At 45.6% G+C, this 20094-nt stretch overlaps 2 protein-coding genes across 2 annotated transcripts in view; one reads left to right on the top strand and one right to left on the bottom strand.

Moving 5' to 3' along the window:
- Positions 1–19760, top strand: part of LOC149275739 (uncharacterized) — a 38900-nt gene extending 19140 nt beyond the window's left edge. The window contains exon 3 of the mRNA XM_089504369.1: positions 18595–19760. Within this exon, the coding sequence (XP_089360495.1) occupies positions 18595–19410 (816 nt within the window). The 3' untranslated portion in view covers positions 19411–19760. The remainder of the gene's footprint in view (positions 1–18594) is intronic.
- Positions 1–20094, bottom strand: part of LOC149275737 (uncharacterized) — a 103925-nt gene that overhangs the window by 60362 nt on the left and 23469 nt on the right. The window lies entirely within an intron of this gene.

Raw genomic sequence — 20094 nt, forward strand, 5'->3', positions numbered from 1 at the left:
TCCCCCTTTGGGGTTTGAAATGAAGGTGGCGCTCCAGGTGAGGGCTTGCCATGCCCTGCCGCCAGGAGCCAGGCCTGTCCTCTGAGTCTGAGGTGGAGGCTGAGATCCCAGGGACAAGCCAGGGCTGCAGCCACTGTCCAGATCCTCTGGAGGTAAGCCTGCAGCCAGTCCCAGGGTCAGGTTCCCAGCAGCAAGGTTTCCCTCCTCCTGAGCCAGATTGACTGGGGCCTACTCCCACAGAGAGACCCCAGGAAAAAGAGAGACAAGGGCATTCTCTATGGTTAAGTAGGAAGCCAACAGCTAGAACATGCGAGACCCAGATGGGTTAGAAATATCCCAGCACCTCCCTCGGTCCAGCATGGTTGAGAACCATCCGTGGTGCTTGGGAGACACCTTGCTCTTGCCTTGAATGTTGGCTGAATGCCTGTTACCTGGAATTCTGCCTGGAGGACTCTCAGATTTCCCCTTTGAACCTGATGGACTGGAATGACTGAAGCCTCGTGATGAACGTGGACTGGATTATGCCACCACTGCTTTTGCTACACAGGACTTGGTGAGACAACCATCCCTTCTCCCTTTCACTCAGTGCTTGAAACACTGAGATTCTGGACTGAGGGTTGGCTAGCCTTGCAGGGGCAAAACAGGACAGAGCTGGAGGTGGCTCTGAGAAGAGTGGATCCTTCTCCTCCTCTGCTTTCACCATCATTCTTCCACCCACCCACCTTCTGTCTTTTCCCCAGCCCTGGGACTGCAGGAGTGGCTAAGAAGAATTAAAACCAATGCTGACCAAAGAATATGCAAAAACATAAGTAAAGACCTCAAAAGGTTATTCCTAAAACCCAATTAAACAAACTCTCCACAGAATTAAAACCACTAAAAACAAATCAACAAAAAGGGGAAAGATACCCCAACAATAACCTTCCTTATAGTTCATTGCATTTGTCATCTTTTTCTCCCTTAATCAATTTTCCACAGAAGGACAAAGGCAGGAACAGAAGAAGTCCTCCTGAGGACACTCTGAGGGGCCATCATTGGCTGAAATCCCAGTCCTTCCCTCCATCCCTGGCCCTGATTGGCTGGAATCCCAATCCCTCCCGCCATCCTTGACTCTGGTTGGCTCGAATCCCAGTCGCTCAATCCATCCCTGGTCCTGATTGGCTGGAATCCCAATCCCTCAATCCATCCCTGGCCCTGATTGGCTGGGAGGGGAAGCAAGGGCAAGATGGCAGGGACCACGGATCAACTAATCACTGAAAGACAGAGGATTGTACATAACTGACCCCCATTGCATCCCAGTCTCTCAAATTCCCAATGGCTCCACTTCAAAAAAGGAGGGCTGAACATTTACTGTCCCAAGGTCTTCTTTCCTCCATTTTCTTCCTCGAAGGAGGAACTGAGGGTAGTTTCTCCTCTCTTCCTTCCTTTGGAGGCCATCTTGGTTCTTTGCACACCTGCAGAAAGTACAAATGGAGGTGTTTTACATGTGCAACAGTTATGCAGTCTTCCATGGACCACCAAAGATAGAATTCAATGGCTCTCAGAGCAAAGCAAGCCTCAACCTTTCCTAGAAGATCAAATAAATCAATGAGGCTATTGTACTTTGGGCAGATAGTTAGATGACATGACTCCCTGGAAAAAAGGAGGATGGTCAGTAAAGTGGAAGGCATCAGGAAAGATAAAGAGTGGCTGGAGGTGGACTGAGTCAAGGAAAGGAAGACTTTCAGCTTGCAAGACCTTGTTCAGTCAGTTAATAACAAGGTCTTTGGCGTTCCCTCCTTCTTAGGGTTGCTCCAGAGTGAAGCCAACTGAACAGATGAAGGAACAGGAAAAGGCTCTTGTCTTGGGTTCCTTCTTTCTTCATTAAGAAAACCAACCCCAAACCCCTCTAGCTGGGATTACGCACAAGGCTTAGTCCTAAACTAGGGATGGGATTTCTTTTGGCCTCCAGGTGTCAGTGTACTACAACTCCCAGCATCCTTCTTTTATTTGTTATGCTGTCCAAGGGGATGATGGGAGCTGTAGTCTGTCAACATCTGGTGGGCAATAGGATGTCCATCCCAGTTGAAAGAAGAGCAACTGTTTGCAATGAAGGAAACAGAGCCAGAGCCCTCTCCCTCCAGGATCCAGCCTTTGGAGAGGAGTCTGGAAAGAGCTTCAACACCAGAGATGGTCCTCTTTTGCCTGAACAGAAGCAGATGTATATATTCACACAGAGACACCCTTTGATTCCCCTCTGAAATCTCATAGACCCACAGAGACCCCCAAGAAGGAAGAGGAGGCCTGGCAGCCAGAGGAGCCTTTCTGTCCTTTTTGGAGGAAGGAGGAGGAGGAGGAGAAGGGGCCTTCCTTGCTTCCAGCCCCAAAGCTGCCTCCCTACAGAAGGCCCCCCCATCCCCCCATCTCTGGCTCCAAAATGGAGCTCTTCCCCTCCAGTCCTCATTCTCACAGAGGAACCAAACTGGGGAGTGCCCCATGGAGGCCCCACCTTCCCTTCCCTGCCAAGGAGACCCAGAAGGAGCCCTTCTTCTTCCTAAGCAGCCAATGGTCAAAGCCACAGCCTCCTAGAACCCCATTCAGGCCTCTCTAGTCTCAGCAGCCACCTTCTAGAAGCTTCTTCCCCAACAGCTGCCCTCTGATTGGACGGTTGCCCACCAGTGATGTCATCCCCCCAGAGGAGTGTCTTTGTGCCTCTGACAATGGCCTCCTTCACTGTTGCCAGGCAGAGTCTGTTGTCGCCATGGAAACACCAAGGGAGGGAGGGAGAGTACTGAGGATGCTCCTCAAGAGATCTGGGCATGCTCAGTAGCAGCCACTGAAGCCCCTCTGCCCTGAAGGAAGATGGCTGCCCTGGCTGCCACTGAGCATGCTCAGTCCCTCCAGAGGAGAAAATGGAGGAGGAGGAAGGGGCCTGAGCCTTTAAGGGCTTGAGCCATTCCCAGAAAGAAGGACTTATTAATAGTTAATAGTAATTATAAGTGAGTCAGTTGGAAAAGCCCATCTCACTACAGAAAATAAAATAAAGATACTTGAAGAGTTTGCTCTCTACCTCTTTTCTAATGTAAGGGGAAAAGGCCAGTCAACCAATTACAAATCCATTTAACAGTTTCCTTGTCTAGCTTGTTTCATGTTTTTGTTTTATATACTCTTTAATTTGGTTAACTGCTATTAAGAGACATAGCTATGAGATTCTATGATATGGGATGCACTAAACAACTTTTAATAAATGAACAAGTATTGCAATCCTATATATACATATTATCAGACATAACTCCAGAGAATGTTAACCTTTTGGTTGGCACAAGGTTCCTCTCATTCTTCAGTGCAAGAAGCAACACCTTCTAGAAGACAAAGCAAAAAGGCTTTCAAAAGGACTGAAGCCTTGGGCAAGCCTCACTCTCTCAGCCTTCCAGACCCTTCAACATTTTAGTTGCCCTCCTTTGGACAGATGGGGGGCTGGGATTTGTTGCAGGCCAGAAGATGGCAGTTATGGAGGGAGGAGTCTCTTCTTCCAGGCTAGCCCTGATGGAGCTCGGCCTGCCTGGTCAACTCCCTCGCAGGCCGGAAGACGACAGTTATAGACGGAAGAGTTTCTTCTTGCAGGCTAGCCCTGATGGAACTGGCCAGGATTGGTTTCAGGGTCTGGCAGGAAGAGAAAGGGACAGACCTCTCAGCCTCTTGAAGTTATTGGCTGTGTTTGCAGAGTACTCCAACAGGAATGTGGATTTCAACAGCTCCTATGAAATGGTTCCTTTGGGCTGATGCCCAGAGAATTACACTACAAGGATTCTACTTTAAGTGATATGACATCACTGTAGGGAATCCCTCAGGCTTTGCACATTTGGAAGGGATACTTGGAGTTTTCTGCAAGAAAGTTCTAGTGCCGACTACACTACAAATCCCAGGATCCCGTAAGATGTAGTGTAAACAGATAAAGAGGAATCAAAGGGTTCTTTCACACTACACTGTCACAGCACTGTTTCTTTTTGGAGTTTTAATGCCTACATGCTATGAAATGGTGGGATGTGTAGTTTACGAGGCACTAGGTCTCTCTGGCTTGGATTTCTAAATGCCTCTCTCTATGCTGCAAATCCCACATGGATTGTGGTTAGCTCATCCCCACATGCAAGAGCAAGCCTTTGGGGACTGGAAAGTACAGAATGGCCTCTTTGGTCTGTCTCCTTTCCCATCCTAAGGTGGGTTTCTGAGGACAAACCAGTCTTTCCTTTTTGCCTCTGAAGAACATCTTTAGCCGGTTCTCCTCCTTCTGCCATAAGCTCAGCTTGCGCTAGCCTACTAAACAGCCAAATAAGCCAAGGGTCCAGAAAAAGGGCAGCGAGCCCCGTCTCCTTTTCCCAGGAAGACCCAGGCCAAGAAATGCCTTTCCATTGCTCCAAAGGGAGAGCCTTCCTCTGCTGAGGTTGCTCTCCTCCTGGGCAGCTGGGATTCAGAAGGAAACGGCCACCTGCCTCTCGACACGGGGGCTCTCTTTAGCCAAGAGACAGTGGGGAAAACCACCCTCCGTGGGTCCATGCCATCCTCCCCACAGGCCTCTCTACACCAGGGACTGTCATGGCATCTTGGAGCAAGGCTGGCCAACACTTTGTGGAAAGAAGGGTTGGTTTTCTCCCTCCAGAACCAGAACCATTTCAAGAAGGGAGATGGGGAAATCTTTGTGTAGTACTACTCAGCATCATAGCTAGATGTCAAAGGGAAGCCATGTTCTCTGGGGGGGGGGGGGGAGCAGAGGGATTTGGGATAAACCCTTATTTAAGAAGACTCTCTTGTCTGTAAACCCCAAGAATAGGATTCCAATGAAGAACAAACCCACTCTCACTGGGAAATTAAAAGCGGTCAGGAAACGTCTAAGAGCCTGAGCCCTTCTTTCCCAACCCATCCCATCCGAGGGTTGATTTGCAGTTTAACTCTCTTCTTCCTCCAGAATTACTACATGAACTGACCTTGTGTTGTCTTCAAGCCTGACAAAAGAGTGCAGGAAAGCAACCAGGAGGAGAAGGCAACGTTCCCCATTGGCTCCCATAAGCTCTCCCTGAATCGTCCCAGGACTGAGGTTTGGGAGCTGAATCCTAGCTCCTGGGGCAGGGCCTCTAGCAACGCCATTTAGCCTAATGCATAAAGTACCAACCAGAGTTGCTTTCAGCTTGTCATTCAATGATTCACAATATATTTTCCTGTGTGGAAACGATGATTGCCATTTTTAACTGGCTCTTCCCAGATCATTGGGAACTGAGTAGAATATTCTTTTCCTCTTCCTCGGAGAGACAGGATGAAGAAGATGTAATTTAGCCTCCTTGTTTCTAGCCAGATGGAGGATCCAGAGTAGAGAGTGATTCCCCTGCAATCTTTGCCAGTTGAAGCAACAAATCCATTAAGCCTTGCAATTATAACATTAGCAATCAATCAGTTATTAATACTTAGAACAAAGGCCATTTGCATACAAAATGTTAAAATACAATACAGCTGTAGGAACAGCATAATAAAAGTACAACACAAGTAAATTACATAATACTCTTGCATGTAAAAGGTATAAAATTCAATTCGGTTAAAATATAGACAACAAAACTATAACTAAATGAGGGCATCCTCAAAGCAATCAACAGCAATATCGGCAATATATCTAGCCCCAATCTTCATTGCTGCCAGGGAAAAAGGAGAAACGTTATGAGTTAAAATCAGACAGGAAATTCAAAAAGAAAAACCCTTTCTGAAAGAATAGTAGAATCCAAAGGAGGCAGAATAGATCGCCCCAAAATTACTTCTCCTTCTTTGTCTTCACAGCTAGCGCTAATTGACTCCATTATGGCTCTGTTGCCGGACGCTCTAGCTTTCCTTAAGCCATGTGTCTTATCTCTCCACTTACGGTACACCGCTTCCAGCTTCGTTTGCGAGGCGTTTCTGAGTGTCCAGGAGACTAGGAGCGGTTTGGACGCAGTTTAGAAGCGGTTTAGTCGCCGTTAGGCAGAAACCCTTGAAGTGTTTGTGTAATGACTGGGCTCCAGTCAATGGAGGTCTTCTTCAGGCAGTAAAGGGAGGTTTATGCAAATGCAGAATGACATCACTGCTACGGAAGGCTCTCTTGACCAATCAGAGAGCAAGATAAAGGTTCTTCTGGAAGCTTCCGTGAGAAGGAGATATAAGGCCTGAGAGACCAAGAGACAGTTGGGGGAATTGTGTCGGTTGGAGATCGAGAGAGAGAGAGTTAAAGAGCGGATCTTGGAAGTTAGTCTCAGAATTGGACGCTTGGGTTTATTTATTTGTTTTAATCCCTTGTATGAAATATCTTGCATGACTTATAATTTAGTTATATTTATTATTTATAATACATATCTCCTTGGAGTATCTACTACTCGACACTCCTTTTACACATGTCTTGGCTCGGTTGATGCTTGGGAAGATCAGTAAAGAAGTAGAAATAAGGTTCCTTAACTGGTCCCAGTGTAGGTTAAGGGAAATCCTTTTATAATTCACTGGGTGGAGGCAGCGTGATTTAAGGAATTTAAGGGTCTGCTGGGCTAAGAGCCATAATGTCTAAATGTCTAATTAACAATTTGTAAGACACTCTGATAGCCTTTTGGATGAAGAGAGGGGTATAAAAGCATTATTATTATTATTATTATCATTATTATTATTATTACAGGGCTGCAGTTTGGCTGCTTGGACCACCGGAGATCATCACAGTGAGTCAGTTGGAAAAGCCCATCTCACTCCAGAAAATAAAGGTACTTGAGGAGTTTGCTCTCTACGTCTTTCTGTAATAATACCTAAAAAACTGATAATAGCATATGGGATATTTAGTTGTTTAAAAACAAATATGGCGTATTTAAATGCTGCTTTAAAACCTCTTTCCATCTGCCAGCTTTGGTTTGGTTTGGGGAGGAAATGAGAAAGTGTTGGGAGGGACTGCCAATAGAAATAGGAGATGCATTGCAGGTTATGGACAGTTTGCGGCCAAGTAACGTCCAAAACACACAGCAGCAATAGTCCATTTTGAGAGCGCTTTCACTGTCCTGGCCAAGTGCTAGGGAATCCTGGGAACTGGAGTTTATTATGGCAGCAGAGCTCTCTGACAGAGAAGGCTCAATGTCTTACAAAACTACATTTCCCAGAATTCCCTAGGAATGAGCCAGGGCAGTTAAAGCAGTCTGAGATTGGATTATTGCTGCAGTGTGTTTTGGACTTAGGTGACCCTTGGCAAGTCACACTCTCTAAGCCTCAGAGGATGGCAATGGCAAGCCCTCTCTGAAGAAACCTGCCAAGGAAACCCCATGATAAGGTTGCCTTAGGGTTGCCATAAGTTGGAAATGACATAAAGACACACATGAAGAACATAAAAAAGTCTGCAGTTATTTCACAGGTTGTACATGGGAATGGGAGACAGTGTGGTGCAGTGATTTGAGGGTTGGGTTACAACTCTTTGGGCCAGGGTCCAGTGCCCCACTCCTCCATGAAACCAGGTGGGTCACTTGGGCAAGACGTCACACTCTCTCAGCCTCAGGGTAGGCAATGGCAAACCTCCTCTGAACAACTCTTGCCAGGAAAACCCCAGGAGAGGCTCCCCAGAAGTCGGCAATGACTTGGAGCTACGCCACAAAACATGACAAAGCCTCAAGAAAGAGACACTGTGGTTTAGTGCCTGGAGCATTGGACTATGACCCTGGAGCCCAGGGTTTGAATGATCTCTTGGCCACGGAAACCCACTGAGTGACCTTAGGCAAGTCACACTCTCTCAACCTCAGAGGGAGGCTCTTGCAAAACCACTTCTGGACAAATCTTGGCAAGAAAAGCCTGCGAAGGGCTTCCTTTAGGGTCGCCATAAGTCAGAAACAACAGAGGCAGACAACGGGAACAAGAGAAGTAACGCCACTAACACAAGGCAGCTAGGGAGGGAGAAAGAAAGAAAGAAAGAAAGAAAGAAAGAAAGAAAGAAAGAAAGACATGGGAGTTGTAATCCTTGGTTAAGAGGGATTGGAAGGGCCTTACTGCAGGGCAGGACCCCTCTTCTTTCTGGCGATGTGGATGCTGGGAGATCCAGTCCAGGAAATACACGTTAAATCCCATTGGCAAGAGAAAAGGCTACTACTGCCTTTTAGCTCAAGTTTGCCCCAAATCCTTTATGAGGCCAGAAACCCATTTGTTATGAAGCGAACACTGAATATCTCAGGAAGGCTCTTTATCTCCCAAGACCCCCCCCTCCAGGACCTCCTTCCACTCTTCCCCTCAGCCTCTCTCTCTTCCCTGAAGGCCTGAAATGTCAGCTGGCAAGCGCTGGGGCAGGGACAGCCATTTTGTGTTCTGGTGAACGTTTTGTGTTCTGGCAGCCGTTTTGTGTAACAGAGGCCATTTTGTGCTGCTTATTCCTGCATGTCACAAGGAGGCTGGACTGCATGGCCTTTGGGGGATCCTTTTCAACTCTAGTCACTCGTATTCTCTTCTCTCCTGAGTTTATGGAGGACAAATGACTTTTGTGCGTCAAACTCAATTGGCACCAATTAGAGAAGTGTGTCCTACCCTCACTTGGGGACTTTTGGCCTTTGCCTTCCCCATTTCAGCCTTTCTTGACCAAAAAGAATTCTGCAGAACTTAAAAGCCTCTATCTTATTCTGGGCTCAGAACAGGTTAATATGGGAAGTACTTTGCAGTCCAGGCCTCTGGCCACTCTGTCTGGGGTCCCTTCTGACTTTGGGGGCCTTTTATCCCCCATTAGAGATTCCCTAAAGGCTTCCAACTGCCAACGGCAAAGTGCTGATGCGGAGGCGGCCATTTACTGTTCTGGCGGCCATTTTGTTTTTAGGCAGCCATTTTGTGTTCTGTCAGCTATTTTGAGTTCTGGTGGCCATTTTGTGTTTTGGCAGCCATTTTGTGTTCTGTCAGCTATTTTGTGTTCTGGCGGCCATTTTGTGTTTTGGCAGCCATTTTGTGTTCTGTCAGCTATTTTGTGTTCTGGTGGCCATTTTGTGTTTTGGCAGCCATTTTGTGTTCTGTCAGCTATTTTGTGTTCTGGCGGCCATTTTGTGTTCTGGTGGCCATTTTGTGCTGCTTCCGACTGTGGGCAATAATGTTCCAGAACCTTCTCTGAGGCCTCAGTTGAACAGAGGCTCCAGAGTCAGAAGGAGGCCAGGCTCCTTGAGCCAAAAGGAAGTGTGTCTTTTGTGTCTCTTTTCTGAGAGGGTTTTCTTATTACACAGCTCTGCTCCTTCTGGGGAACATGGGTTTTAAAAGGGATCAGAAATGGGGAGGATAGTTTTAATACAAGCCTTATTATTATTCTTCACAAACATCAGGCTTTGCTCCTGTCCCTATTTTTAATAATTGTCCTAATAACTGTCCAATAATTTAATGGTATTTTATTTTGGATGTGAGTGTTAGGAAGGGTTTGGGATATAATGAAAGATGTTGTTATGGTACTGTATGGATATTTTTATTGTAAGCTGCTAAATGTGGCCATTCTTGTGTAGTAATTGTCTTGTGATTAACTCCCACAACAGCCTTGTAAGGTAGGCTTCGTAGGCTCCTAGGGCTGGAAGGGAGCCCCAAGGGCCAAACAGTCAGCCCCATTCTGCCCTCCAAGTCCTCTGAAGAGATGGCCTTCCAGCCAGAGACTCCTCCAATGCTCTTGGAGGCAGCGTCTCCCATAGATTTGCCAAGAGGTCATGGGGCCACAGTCCCATGAGAACCGGTCCTTACCCCCCACTTTGGGAAAGGAGAGCCCCTCAGCTCCTGGACTATTTACTACCAGGAGTTACTATGGCTGGGACTCAAAGGAGTTTCCTAGGCATTGTCACCTTCTGCCCTCCATTGCCATTTGCCATGTGGTCTCTCCCAACTCTATGCTCCTTTAATGCTCTTTAATGGATGCTCTTAGTGAAGGGGCCTGAGGAGAGGAGCAGGGGGTCTGCATGGTTTAGGTCCCCCCCGGAAGGACTCCAGTCCTCCGCTCCGTCCTCCAAAGGGCAAGATGGGAGCTGGGAAAGGCCTGGAGTTTGGAGGGAGAGAAGAAGAGCCCCCAGTCCCATTTCCAGGAGAGGAATGGCGGTTGTGGGGGGCAGGCCTAGTGGGGGGTCAGGAAGTAGAGAGAGGAGGCGGGAAAGGGGGCCATGTGAGGAAGGACAAAGGGCCTCAAAGGATGCTTTCTTTCCAGGAGGGGGCTTGGTCCGTGGCATGAAGATACCCCCCCCCCCCAAGTAAAGGTGGCCATGATCTCCCCTTCATCCCCCTCCTCTGATCAAGAAGGAGGTCATGGAGGAGATGGGCTCTGCTGCCTGGAAGAACAACAGTTCTAAATGTTAATCTTATTTGATTTTAAGTGAACTTTAAAAAAATATACTTTTAAATTGTTCTTTTGAAACATCCTATTTTCACCAAATCTTCACTGGGTATATGTAAATACATTTAGGTTGTGCCTATGATATTGTAATTTGAAGGTATCATTTTAATTTTGCAATTTGTTTCTGTCACAACCATTAGCATTACATTCAGCGGAATATGGGAATTATGATTTGCAAGTAACATTAGTGGGAAAAAAGCATTACTAAGGCTTCGGTTTGGTGTGACATGGGAGGAGGAAGGGGTCAATGGGAGTAACACCAGGAGTGACCAAACCGGGTGACACCAACCCTAGGGACACCACTGATCTGGTCCCATCCCCTGCCAAGGTGGGAAAGTCTTTACATTTGGTGTTTGGTCAGAAAACAAAAACAAAGGAATATCTTTCTTTAAAACTTTGACTCTCGCAAAAAGTATGAACAGACACACTCCTCTCCCCCTTGAACTGGGCCCTCTCCGTAAGAATCTGGTGGGGCAGGAGTGGGGCTGTGCCTCAGGATAGGAGACCAATTCAGGGGGGATTGAGAAGACAAAATGCCAGCAGCCGCTTTGTACTCCTGCACCCATTGGGAAGGGAGTATAGCTCAGTGGTTGGAGCAGCTGCTTTGCATGGAGGAACTCTGAGGTTTTGGCTTCACAGCCTCTCCCTCCCTTCTCCTGATCCTAAACTAGCCCTGGAGAGTCACGGCTGGCCTTCCCTCTGGACCCATGGCTCTATCAGGGGAGAGACCCTCAAGGAGGGTGACCAGATGTCCTCCCCACAAAGGAGGACAAGGCACTGCAAAGTGGAAGACGTTCAAGGAAAATGGAGGGCATGACCAAGTAAAAGCTAAAAACACAGAGAAATGTGCATTCATACTTCTTAGTCATGCTCAAAATGGATGCCTTTTGTAACTACTCCTGGACAGCAGGCTGAAATGTAGGACGTATCCTGGGAAAGGAGGACATCTGCTCAGCCTGCCCTCAAGGACCTCCCTGCATATAATCTGCCTTCTCTGCTTCCCCCTGAAAACATCTCTCCTGCTCCACAAAGTCCTCCAGCAAGATTTCCTCTTTCGGTTTGGTTCAGGAGGAGTAGGCAAAGCAAGGCCCAGCAGAGATTGTTGGACTGCATTTCCCAGCATCCCCACCAGAGCATGCCTCAGAGCCCTATGGAGCCCCACTCTCCTGCTCCAGGGGAGCCTTGGCATCCCCCCAGGACTCAGGACAAGGCAGTCTGCCTGGGACCAAAGAAAGAGCTACTTGATCCATAGGATCCCAACAGTTATAAGCTTGCAAGGTGACGTTATAGATGACTAGATATTTGCATGTACACTATTAATATTCCCATGACTTCTTTTAGTGTATATTTTAACAGTCAACAATTGAACCTTTAATTTATCCCTCTTTAGTCAGCCCCTGTACATAAAACGCACCAAAAGGGATGCATCTCATCCTGGGAAGTGCAGTCTCCAACAATCCTGCAGCTTGAACCACATCTCTCTCAGTTCCTCAGTTGCTCAAGGTTGTTCCTCAACGGTCAGGACTCTGTAGTAGGGCTGTAGTAGGGGACCCAATCTACTCCTGTCAGTCCCATAGATATTGATCTGCTCATTTTGTATTGATTCTGTGCTGCCTATGTGTTGAAGGCAGTGGTTTGATGGGGAGAAAATATTAATATCTTTTACTATTGATTGTATTGAGGTAGAGGGACCAGGTTTCTACTTTCAATAGAAGCATCAGGATAATTTTTAGGTGTTGTTAAGGTTTGGAAATCATGTTTGGGCTCCCTTTTGACTTTGGAATCCTTTCATTCTCCATTAAGGGTTCCCTGAAGGACTCCAGCTGACAAACACTGAGGCAGAGGCGGCCATTTTGTGTTCCGGCAGCCATTTTCTGCTACTTGTGACTGTGGGAATAATGTTCCAGAACCTTCTTTGAGGCCTCTTCAGTTGAACCGAGAGGCTCCTGTTTCTCTCCCTGAGGAGAAGGAGATCAGGCACCTTGAGCCTAAAGGAAGGAAGTGTGTCCCTTTGTGTGTCTTTTGTGAGAGGGTTTTCTTACACAGCTCTGCTTTTCTGGGGAACATGGGTTTTAAAAGGGATTAGAAATGGGAAGGATGGTTTTAATAGAAGCCTTGTTATTATTACCAAACATTGGGCTTTGGCTTCTAAGAGGAGTCTTGCCCCCAAAACTAGCCCAAAAGTAGCTCCTTTGGGAGGTTTTAAACGTCTCCCCAGTTGCCTTATTAAGAGATTTTCAGGGAAGAAGGAAGGAGGCAGACCAGACCATCTCATATTATTACCAAATAAACATAGAAACAAGCAAGAACAATAAAAATAAGGATTAGACAGATAAGCAGACTGCTTTTTTTTTTTTTAAAGGAAAACCGTTATTAGGAAGCTAAAAACAAAACTTTGGTGCTTCTTCCCTTTTACAACCAAATCAGGCTGTATCTGCAATGCAGAAATAATCCTGTTCTAAAGTGTGTTAACTCTCCTGGCTCTATCCTGTGGAATCCTGGGATTTGTAGTCTGTTGTGGCACCAGAGCTCTCTGGCAGAGAAGGCTAAGTGTCCCAAAGGTAAAAGCCCAGGATTCCATAGCACTGAGCAGTTAAAGTCGTGTCAAAGTATCTTATTTCTGCAGTGTGGACGCAGCCTTCTTAGGAAAGGGGCTGATGATGGGGGAAAGCACTGGGGACCTCTGGAGGTTTCAGCAGATGATTTGTTTATTTATGTATTTATGATGCCCTCATTTCACATCTATCTACATGAACATAACCAGGGCCCTCTCCAATTCCCCATCCCCTAATCACCCACTACTCTAAGAAGGCATGGAGTATCTGTTGTGTAGGGGATCTGCAGTGAATCTATGCTAGGTCCAGGGGGCTTTGTTTGGAACAGAGGGGGGAAGGGGATATCCACCTCTGCATTGGCCCCAAAAAAGCATATGTCACTTGTGTATCTCACCAGCAGGATGCTGTTCTCTTAAGTCAACATTATTTCCTGTTCCAGATCAGAATCTGATTTGCCAATCTGTATTGTTTTTATCCATTAGGAAGAGCTTTCTTAATTGTCTGTAAAAGAACCATGAAAGATCATAACCCCGATCATTAGTATCTTCTCGTGTCTTTACTCTATAACCAGTTCTATCTATTTGGATTAATTCTTTATAGGAGATCCAGTTTGCGTCGTTTTTTGAATCTCTGGTCTCATTTCTCAGGAACTTCATCTTGGCCCCCTTGGACACAGCTTTGGGGCACCTTTTGCTGGAAGAGGCCCAAGTGCAAGATCACCAGGACCCCTGCCCACGTGATGGCCGACACAGAGGCCAAGCGGAGGGAGATGGGCTCCAAGAGAAAGAGGATGCAGAGGTACAAGACCTCTTTGGTGAGTCGAGGTTCTTGACTATTAGTTTCATCTGTGTCACTGCTGGGCCAGTTCATGAAAGCAAGCGGAGAACATACTCTCTCAGTTTAGCAGAGACAGTCCTGGTTAATCCTCTGTCAGGACTGTCACTTTTTCAGGGGCTTTTAAAAATGTCCCAGTTGCTCTCTCCTCCTCCCACTTTCCCCCTTCTCAGCTCACTTCAGTTCCTGAGTGCCATTCAGTTTGCACCCCATCAACTCAAAAGTGGGGAGAGAAGAGGAAAGAAGGAAGCAAGGTATTGCCCTTCCCAGGAGACTGAGGCAAAAGCAAACTGCTGTGCCCTTCCTAGCTTGTGTGATCTTTCTCATAATCAACTTTGGCCATCTTCACCGCCTTCTGGGTTGCTTGTCCACATGTGCCCTGCTTTTCCAATCTGTCAAATATTGGGCGCTATGGGAGAACATCTCTGGATCTAAATATGGGGTGGGTCCAGTGGCCCTCAAGCCCACAGTGCTCCCCAGAAATGTTTTTTAATAATGACATTTCGTTCTAAAATGTGGCAAGAAATGTCTAAATGCACTATAATTCTTTGGTGGCTAAATGTACTGTATGTGTTGGGATAGTGAGTATCATAATCCTGTCAGAATCCACCTTCAGTCAAGCCTTCAGGGTGTATTCTGCCAGATAGATAGATAGAGAGATAGATGGATAGATAGAGAGATAGATAGATAGCATTCAGGGTGTATGCTGCTAGATAGATAGATAGATAGATAGATAGATAGATAGATAGCATGCAGGGTGTATGCTGCCAGATAGATAGATAGATAGATCGATAGATAGCGATAGATAGGTAAACAAACAGACAGATAGACAGACAGGCAGACAGACAGATAGAGGGATGGATAGATGGATATAGATAGATTGGTAGATAGATAGTAACGTGAAGAATAAGGGGGAATGCCACCATGGGGACTAAGCCGGATGGTCACGTAGAGCATGCGCACATAGGGCATGGCAGTCGGGCAGTTTATGAGGGGTTGTTGGGAATCTGAAACCCAACATGTATACAGCCTTAGATCTCTACTTGGTAGAAGAGCCAGGAACCAAATGCTCAAAACCCCCCTCCTTCCCTCTTACAGATCAAAGGGAGAAATTCTACATCAAAGGCAGAAGAATAGGGTATCAACTCAAAGGGGAGGGTTTGGGGGGTTTTAAGGTTCTGACTCTATTGGGGACCCTCAGTTTCGACAAAGACATGGCAAGAATACTTACTCCCAAGCCCTTCATTAAACTTTCTGTACTACCTGAAGTTTGTTGTGGGTTTTTTGGTCAGAGTATTTCCGAAGTCTCACAAATCCTTCTTCTATATCCCAGCCATGGCCTAAATTATATTGTTTATTATATTGTATATTATATTGAAAGGATTCGAGACAAACTGGATCTCGAAGGCAGGAGTTTGTTTTTCTTGCTGACAGAATTTAAAGTTTATTTCCTGTACTGAATTGTGAAGTGATGAAATAATATTTGGATGCACCATGTGCTTTCCTCCCTTTTTGCTTAGTCGCTCTGTGGATGAGGGCTATTTTCTGTTGCAGGTGACCTTTGCGGATGTGGCAGTATATTTCACCGAGGACGAATGGAAACTCTTGACGAAGAAGCAGCGGCTTATGTACAATTATATAATGATGGAGACTTATGAGAATGTGGCCTCAGTGGGTAAGGAACCGGAATCCACTAGCATTATAGTATCATAGAGTTGTAATAGACCACAAGGGCCATACAGTACAACCCTCTTCTGCTATGGAGGAATACACATTCCTAGCACCATCCAGCCTCTGTTTAAAGGCCTCCAAAGAAGAGGACTCCACCAAACTCTAAGGGAGTATATTCCACTGTGGAAGAGCTTTTCTGTCCCAAAGTTCCTCCTAATGTTTAGGTGGAACCTCTTTCCCTGTAGCTTGCATCCATTGCTGACCAACTCATTAATAATGAGACCAGACACAGAGAAATGGGTTATAAAATGGGCAACTTTATTTAACTCAACTTATTTAAACTTATTTCTTCGAGAACTGCAAAAAACCAGGGGGGAGAACCTTGTGTAGGAACAGCTGGCAGATGGTCTGCTCCAAGACCAATTCCCCAGCTTCCAAAGGGCGAAAACACCTGTGCCCCAAGGGCAATCCATACTTTGGGTTGCTCCCCGGCCGGCATCCAGAAGGCCAACCCAAGACTCCCCCACTTAACTCGCCAGACTTAAGTGAGGGTTTAAATCTCAAGCCAGCCCCAAGGCAAGTCTCTTTCCCTTCACGTTTACTCGCAAGACCTAAACGTGATTTCCAGAGACCTAGCTTCACCCTTTAGGAGGGTGCCGAGGTGTTCACCAAAACATCTATCTCCCCCCGCCTATGCGTGGAACCTATTTATGACCACACCCATGCCAATTGTCAAAGTCCTCAACCAACAGTGTGGGGTAGGCGAAAAAACCCTTGGAAAGGGGAGAAAATTCCTACCCGGCCCCGAGGCGACCAGAATTAATTTTCACACTGATGTCGAGGTGGGAGGGTGGGCCAGCGTTTGAAGCCAAGTGAGAGGAGTTTGGGCAGGGAAGCCCCAAGCAAGCTAAACCCCGCCCCCTCCTCTCCCAACAGCCAGCAGAGCATGCTGTTTTCCTTTAACATGCTGGTCTCTAATGAAAGGCCAGCAAAATCTCCTCCCCAGCCCAAATAAATATATAAATACCTAAATAAAAAAATAAAAATGGTCGGGGAGAAGCATTGTGGTGTCTCCTTTTCTCTGTAGCAGCAGAAAGCAAGCTTGCTCCGTCTTCAATACAACCCTTTCCAATATTTAAACATGAATATCATATCCACTCTTAAATTTCTTTTCTCCAGGGTAAACATACCCAGCTCTCTAAGCTGCTCCTCATAGGGCTTGATGGTTTCCAGATCCTTCACCATTTTGGTTGCCCTCATCTGGGCATGTTCTAACTGAATTGTGGAGCTCAGAATTATTCCAAGTGAGGATTATTCCAAGTGAGGCCTGACCAAAGCAGAATAGAGTGGCACTATTACTTCCCTTGATCTAGAAACTATACTTGTATTAATGCAGCCTAGAATCACATTGGCCTTTAGGAGTCCTAGATCCCTTTCAAGTGCAGTTTAATTGTGATAGCAACATCCTGTAGAATATCTGAATTTGTAGTTTAGTGAGGCACTATTGGAGAGACACCAAAGGAGAGGGGCCTTGGGGATTGGTTGACAGCCATGAACTTGACATATTTTAAGAACTGGTTTGAGAGAACTTCTGAGAATTGGCTCAAATCCTTGTTTGTAGATATATTTAGGGGTTCCATTTAGCAATTATGAGTAAAATCTATGAAGGGAGGAAAGGAGGACACAAACCTGCTTGTCTTCTAATGTTTCTTTTCCTACCTCAGCTTGCTTAGTTCCTTGGTTGATTCCAGAGGCCCTTTGTTACTAAACATGCTGGAGTCTGAGAAGGATACTCCCAAGTGCTGTGCTTTTAGGGGAATGTGGTACTTAGCTGAAAGCAGACATATAGTCTGGTTGGGGCAAAAGCAACCTTGGGATTCAGTTCAACTATACCAGGCCCGGAGCACAGAGAACTCCAAAGGCTTTTGAAATAGGTTTTTATGTTTTATTTAGGGGAAAAGCAATATACAGGCCTATACACGCATATACAGATATAGGTGTTCACACACACACACGCAAAGACTAGTAACAAAGGTGGGATTGGTGAATGGTGTGAGGCTTTACCTAGGTGGATCTTGATTGCAATTGTTGAGGGTCCAGAATGGTGAGAGAAGTCAGTAACTTCCATGGCAAGTGGCGCTGGCGAGTGTAGTGAGGTGTTTAGCCATGTAAACTGACAGATTGTCTGTCTGTAATTGGAATGACGTTGAAGAACAGTCAGTCGGGGCAGATATTTATACTGTAATTGTTTCTTGGGTCAGAAACTGAGTGTTCAAAAAGGTTTATATCATTTTAGAAAGATTCCTGGGGGAGAGAATGGTTTGAAACCAAATTGAATGCAATGGGTGCTTGGTGGAAATATCTCAGACAAAAAGGATTAGCACACTGGCTCTTGGTCCTTCTTGGCTCTGAATTCCTATTGCGTTCACAAGCCAATATACAGCGCAATCTGAGGGTGACACTCCTAGATGCAGCTCAAGAATAACACAGCAGAGTATGGAAACTAATATCCAGATATAGATATTGGCAATACACTGGCCACTTTTCACTTAAAAATAAATCAGAAACACAATTGGTTTCATACAAATAATAATACAAATATTTGCAAGCTCTCTTCTCTGACTTCCATCAACTTCACCTTTTCTTGTACACACAACTCCAATCTAATCCACACCAATCCGCATATCAGCTGTATACTGTATTGTTTGTGAGTCATCTCCTAGTGCCAAACACCATGGAGGGACCCCTGCAGTTAGCTTCTTACTCAGGACTCTATGGCACTCTCACAGGATATTATGCCACCTGTCAATCAAAGTATTTTTGCACATGGTGAATGGAATATTTTTTCAACAGTCCTTTGACTATCTGCTTCCACTGATTCCCTCATCAAAGTTCCCTCAATCTCTTCTTTGGTAGCTCCTATGAGTAAGGATGCAATCATTATATGGATTTGGGGGCATCCAGAACAGGGTCATGCCCAGGTCACTCACACCAACTTTATTAATCTAATTTGAAATAGGGAGGGGTGAACGTGGGGCTAAATCTTGGGGTAACATCTTCCTCTCTTAATGCTGAGATTAGTCTTGTCTGTCATTTTCCTTGTTTACAGAATCACTTGTCAGTCATGAGAGAATCCACGCAAGAAAGAAGTCACATAAATGTCAGCATTGTGGGGGAAAATTTGCCTACAAGTCAATCTTAGTCGTGCATCAGAGAATCCACACGGGAGAGAAGCCATACAAATGCCAGCATTGTGGGAAATGTTTTTATATGAAGTCAGTCCTAGTGACGCATCAGAGAGTCCACACTGGAGAGAAGCCATACAAATGCCAGCATTGTGGGAAATGTTTTTATTTGAAGTCACTCCTAGTGACACATCAGAGAGTCCACACAGGAGAGAAGCCATACAAATGCCAGCATTGTGGGAAATGTTTTTCTGAGAAGTCAAACCTAGTGAAACACCAGAAAGTCCACACAGGAAAGAAGCCATACAAATGCCAGCATTGTGGGAAATGTTTTTCTCAGAAGTCAAACCTAGTGAAACACCAGAAAGTCCACACAGGAGAGAAGCCATACAAATGCCAGCATTGTGGGAAATGTTTTTCTCAGAAGTCAAACCTAGTGAAACACCAGAAAGTCCACACAGGAGAGAAGCCGTACAAATGCCAGCGTTGTGGGAAATGTTTTTCTTCAAAGTCATACCTATTGGCACATCAGAAAGTCCACACAGGAGAGAACCCAAACAAATGCCAGCATTGTGGGAAAGGTTTTTATTTGAAGTCAGACCTAGTGATCCATCAGAGAGTCCACACAGGAGAGAAGCCATACAAATGCCAGCATTGTGGGAAATGTTTCTCTCAGAAGTCAAACCTAGTGAGGCATCAGAGAGTCCACACAAGAGAGAAGCCATACAAATGCCAGCATTGTGGGAAAGGTTTTTATTTGAAGTCAATCCTAGTGTCACATCAGAGAGGCCACACAGGAGAGAAGCCACACAAATCCCAATAGTGAACTAACATTATTATTGTCAATAATGAATACAAAAAAATATATTTTCAATCCAGTGGTGCTAAGAAAAGGCCCTTGTGATTTTGTTTGTAAGTTTTGTCTGTCGATATGTCTATTTGTGTTTTAAAGTTGTATTTTGTTATTTTTAGGTTTTAATTGCTAATAGTATAGTTAATTTCTTTAGTTTGTAAATTTGGGTGGGGATTGTGGGTCGTGGTATAGGTTAGGTAGATGGGGGGCTGGGATTTGTTAGAGCTGTCTAGAATAGTTATGGAATTATAGCTTTTGCAATGTGTTGGATGTTGGCTGAAGAAAGTTGGGGGCAGGTATTGACAGAAAGGGCTAGTTTGTGGGAATGGCAAAGGTGGCCTTGTTTCCTGTGGGGCATAGACTGTGGGAACTGGAGGTGGGGGCTAGGTTTGGAAGAGGGAGGAGTTTTAGGTGTTGGGGTTTCAATATATTCTTTGGATTCGGGAGGGTAGTTCTGGTTTAAACACTGAATTCCTTCTATGTATTCTCAATAAAGTTCTTTGCTATTTCAACACACTGGACTCTTTGATGCACAGAAGTTCTGAATTTGCCCAAAATTGACCCTTTCTTCTCTCCTTAGTCCACAGCTCCATTCCCAGCCATAAAAACAGCAGAGGAAAATACACACACACACACACACACTCTAGAGTCTTC

This window comes from Sceloporus occidentalis, unplaced genomic scaffold (assembly GCF_023333645.1).
Source record: "Sceloporus occidentalis isolate IW3139 unplaced genomic scaffold, rSceOcc1.0.p SCAF_268, whole genome shotgun sequence".
NCBI classification, from domain to species: domain Eukaryota; kingdom Metazoa; phylum Chordata; class Lepidosauria; order Squamata; family Phrynosomatidae; genus Sceloporus; species Sceloporus occidentalis.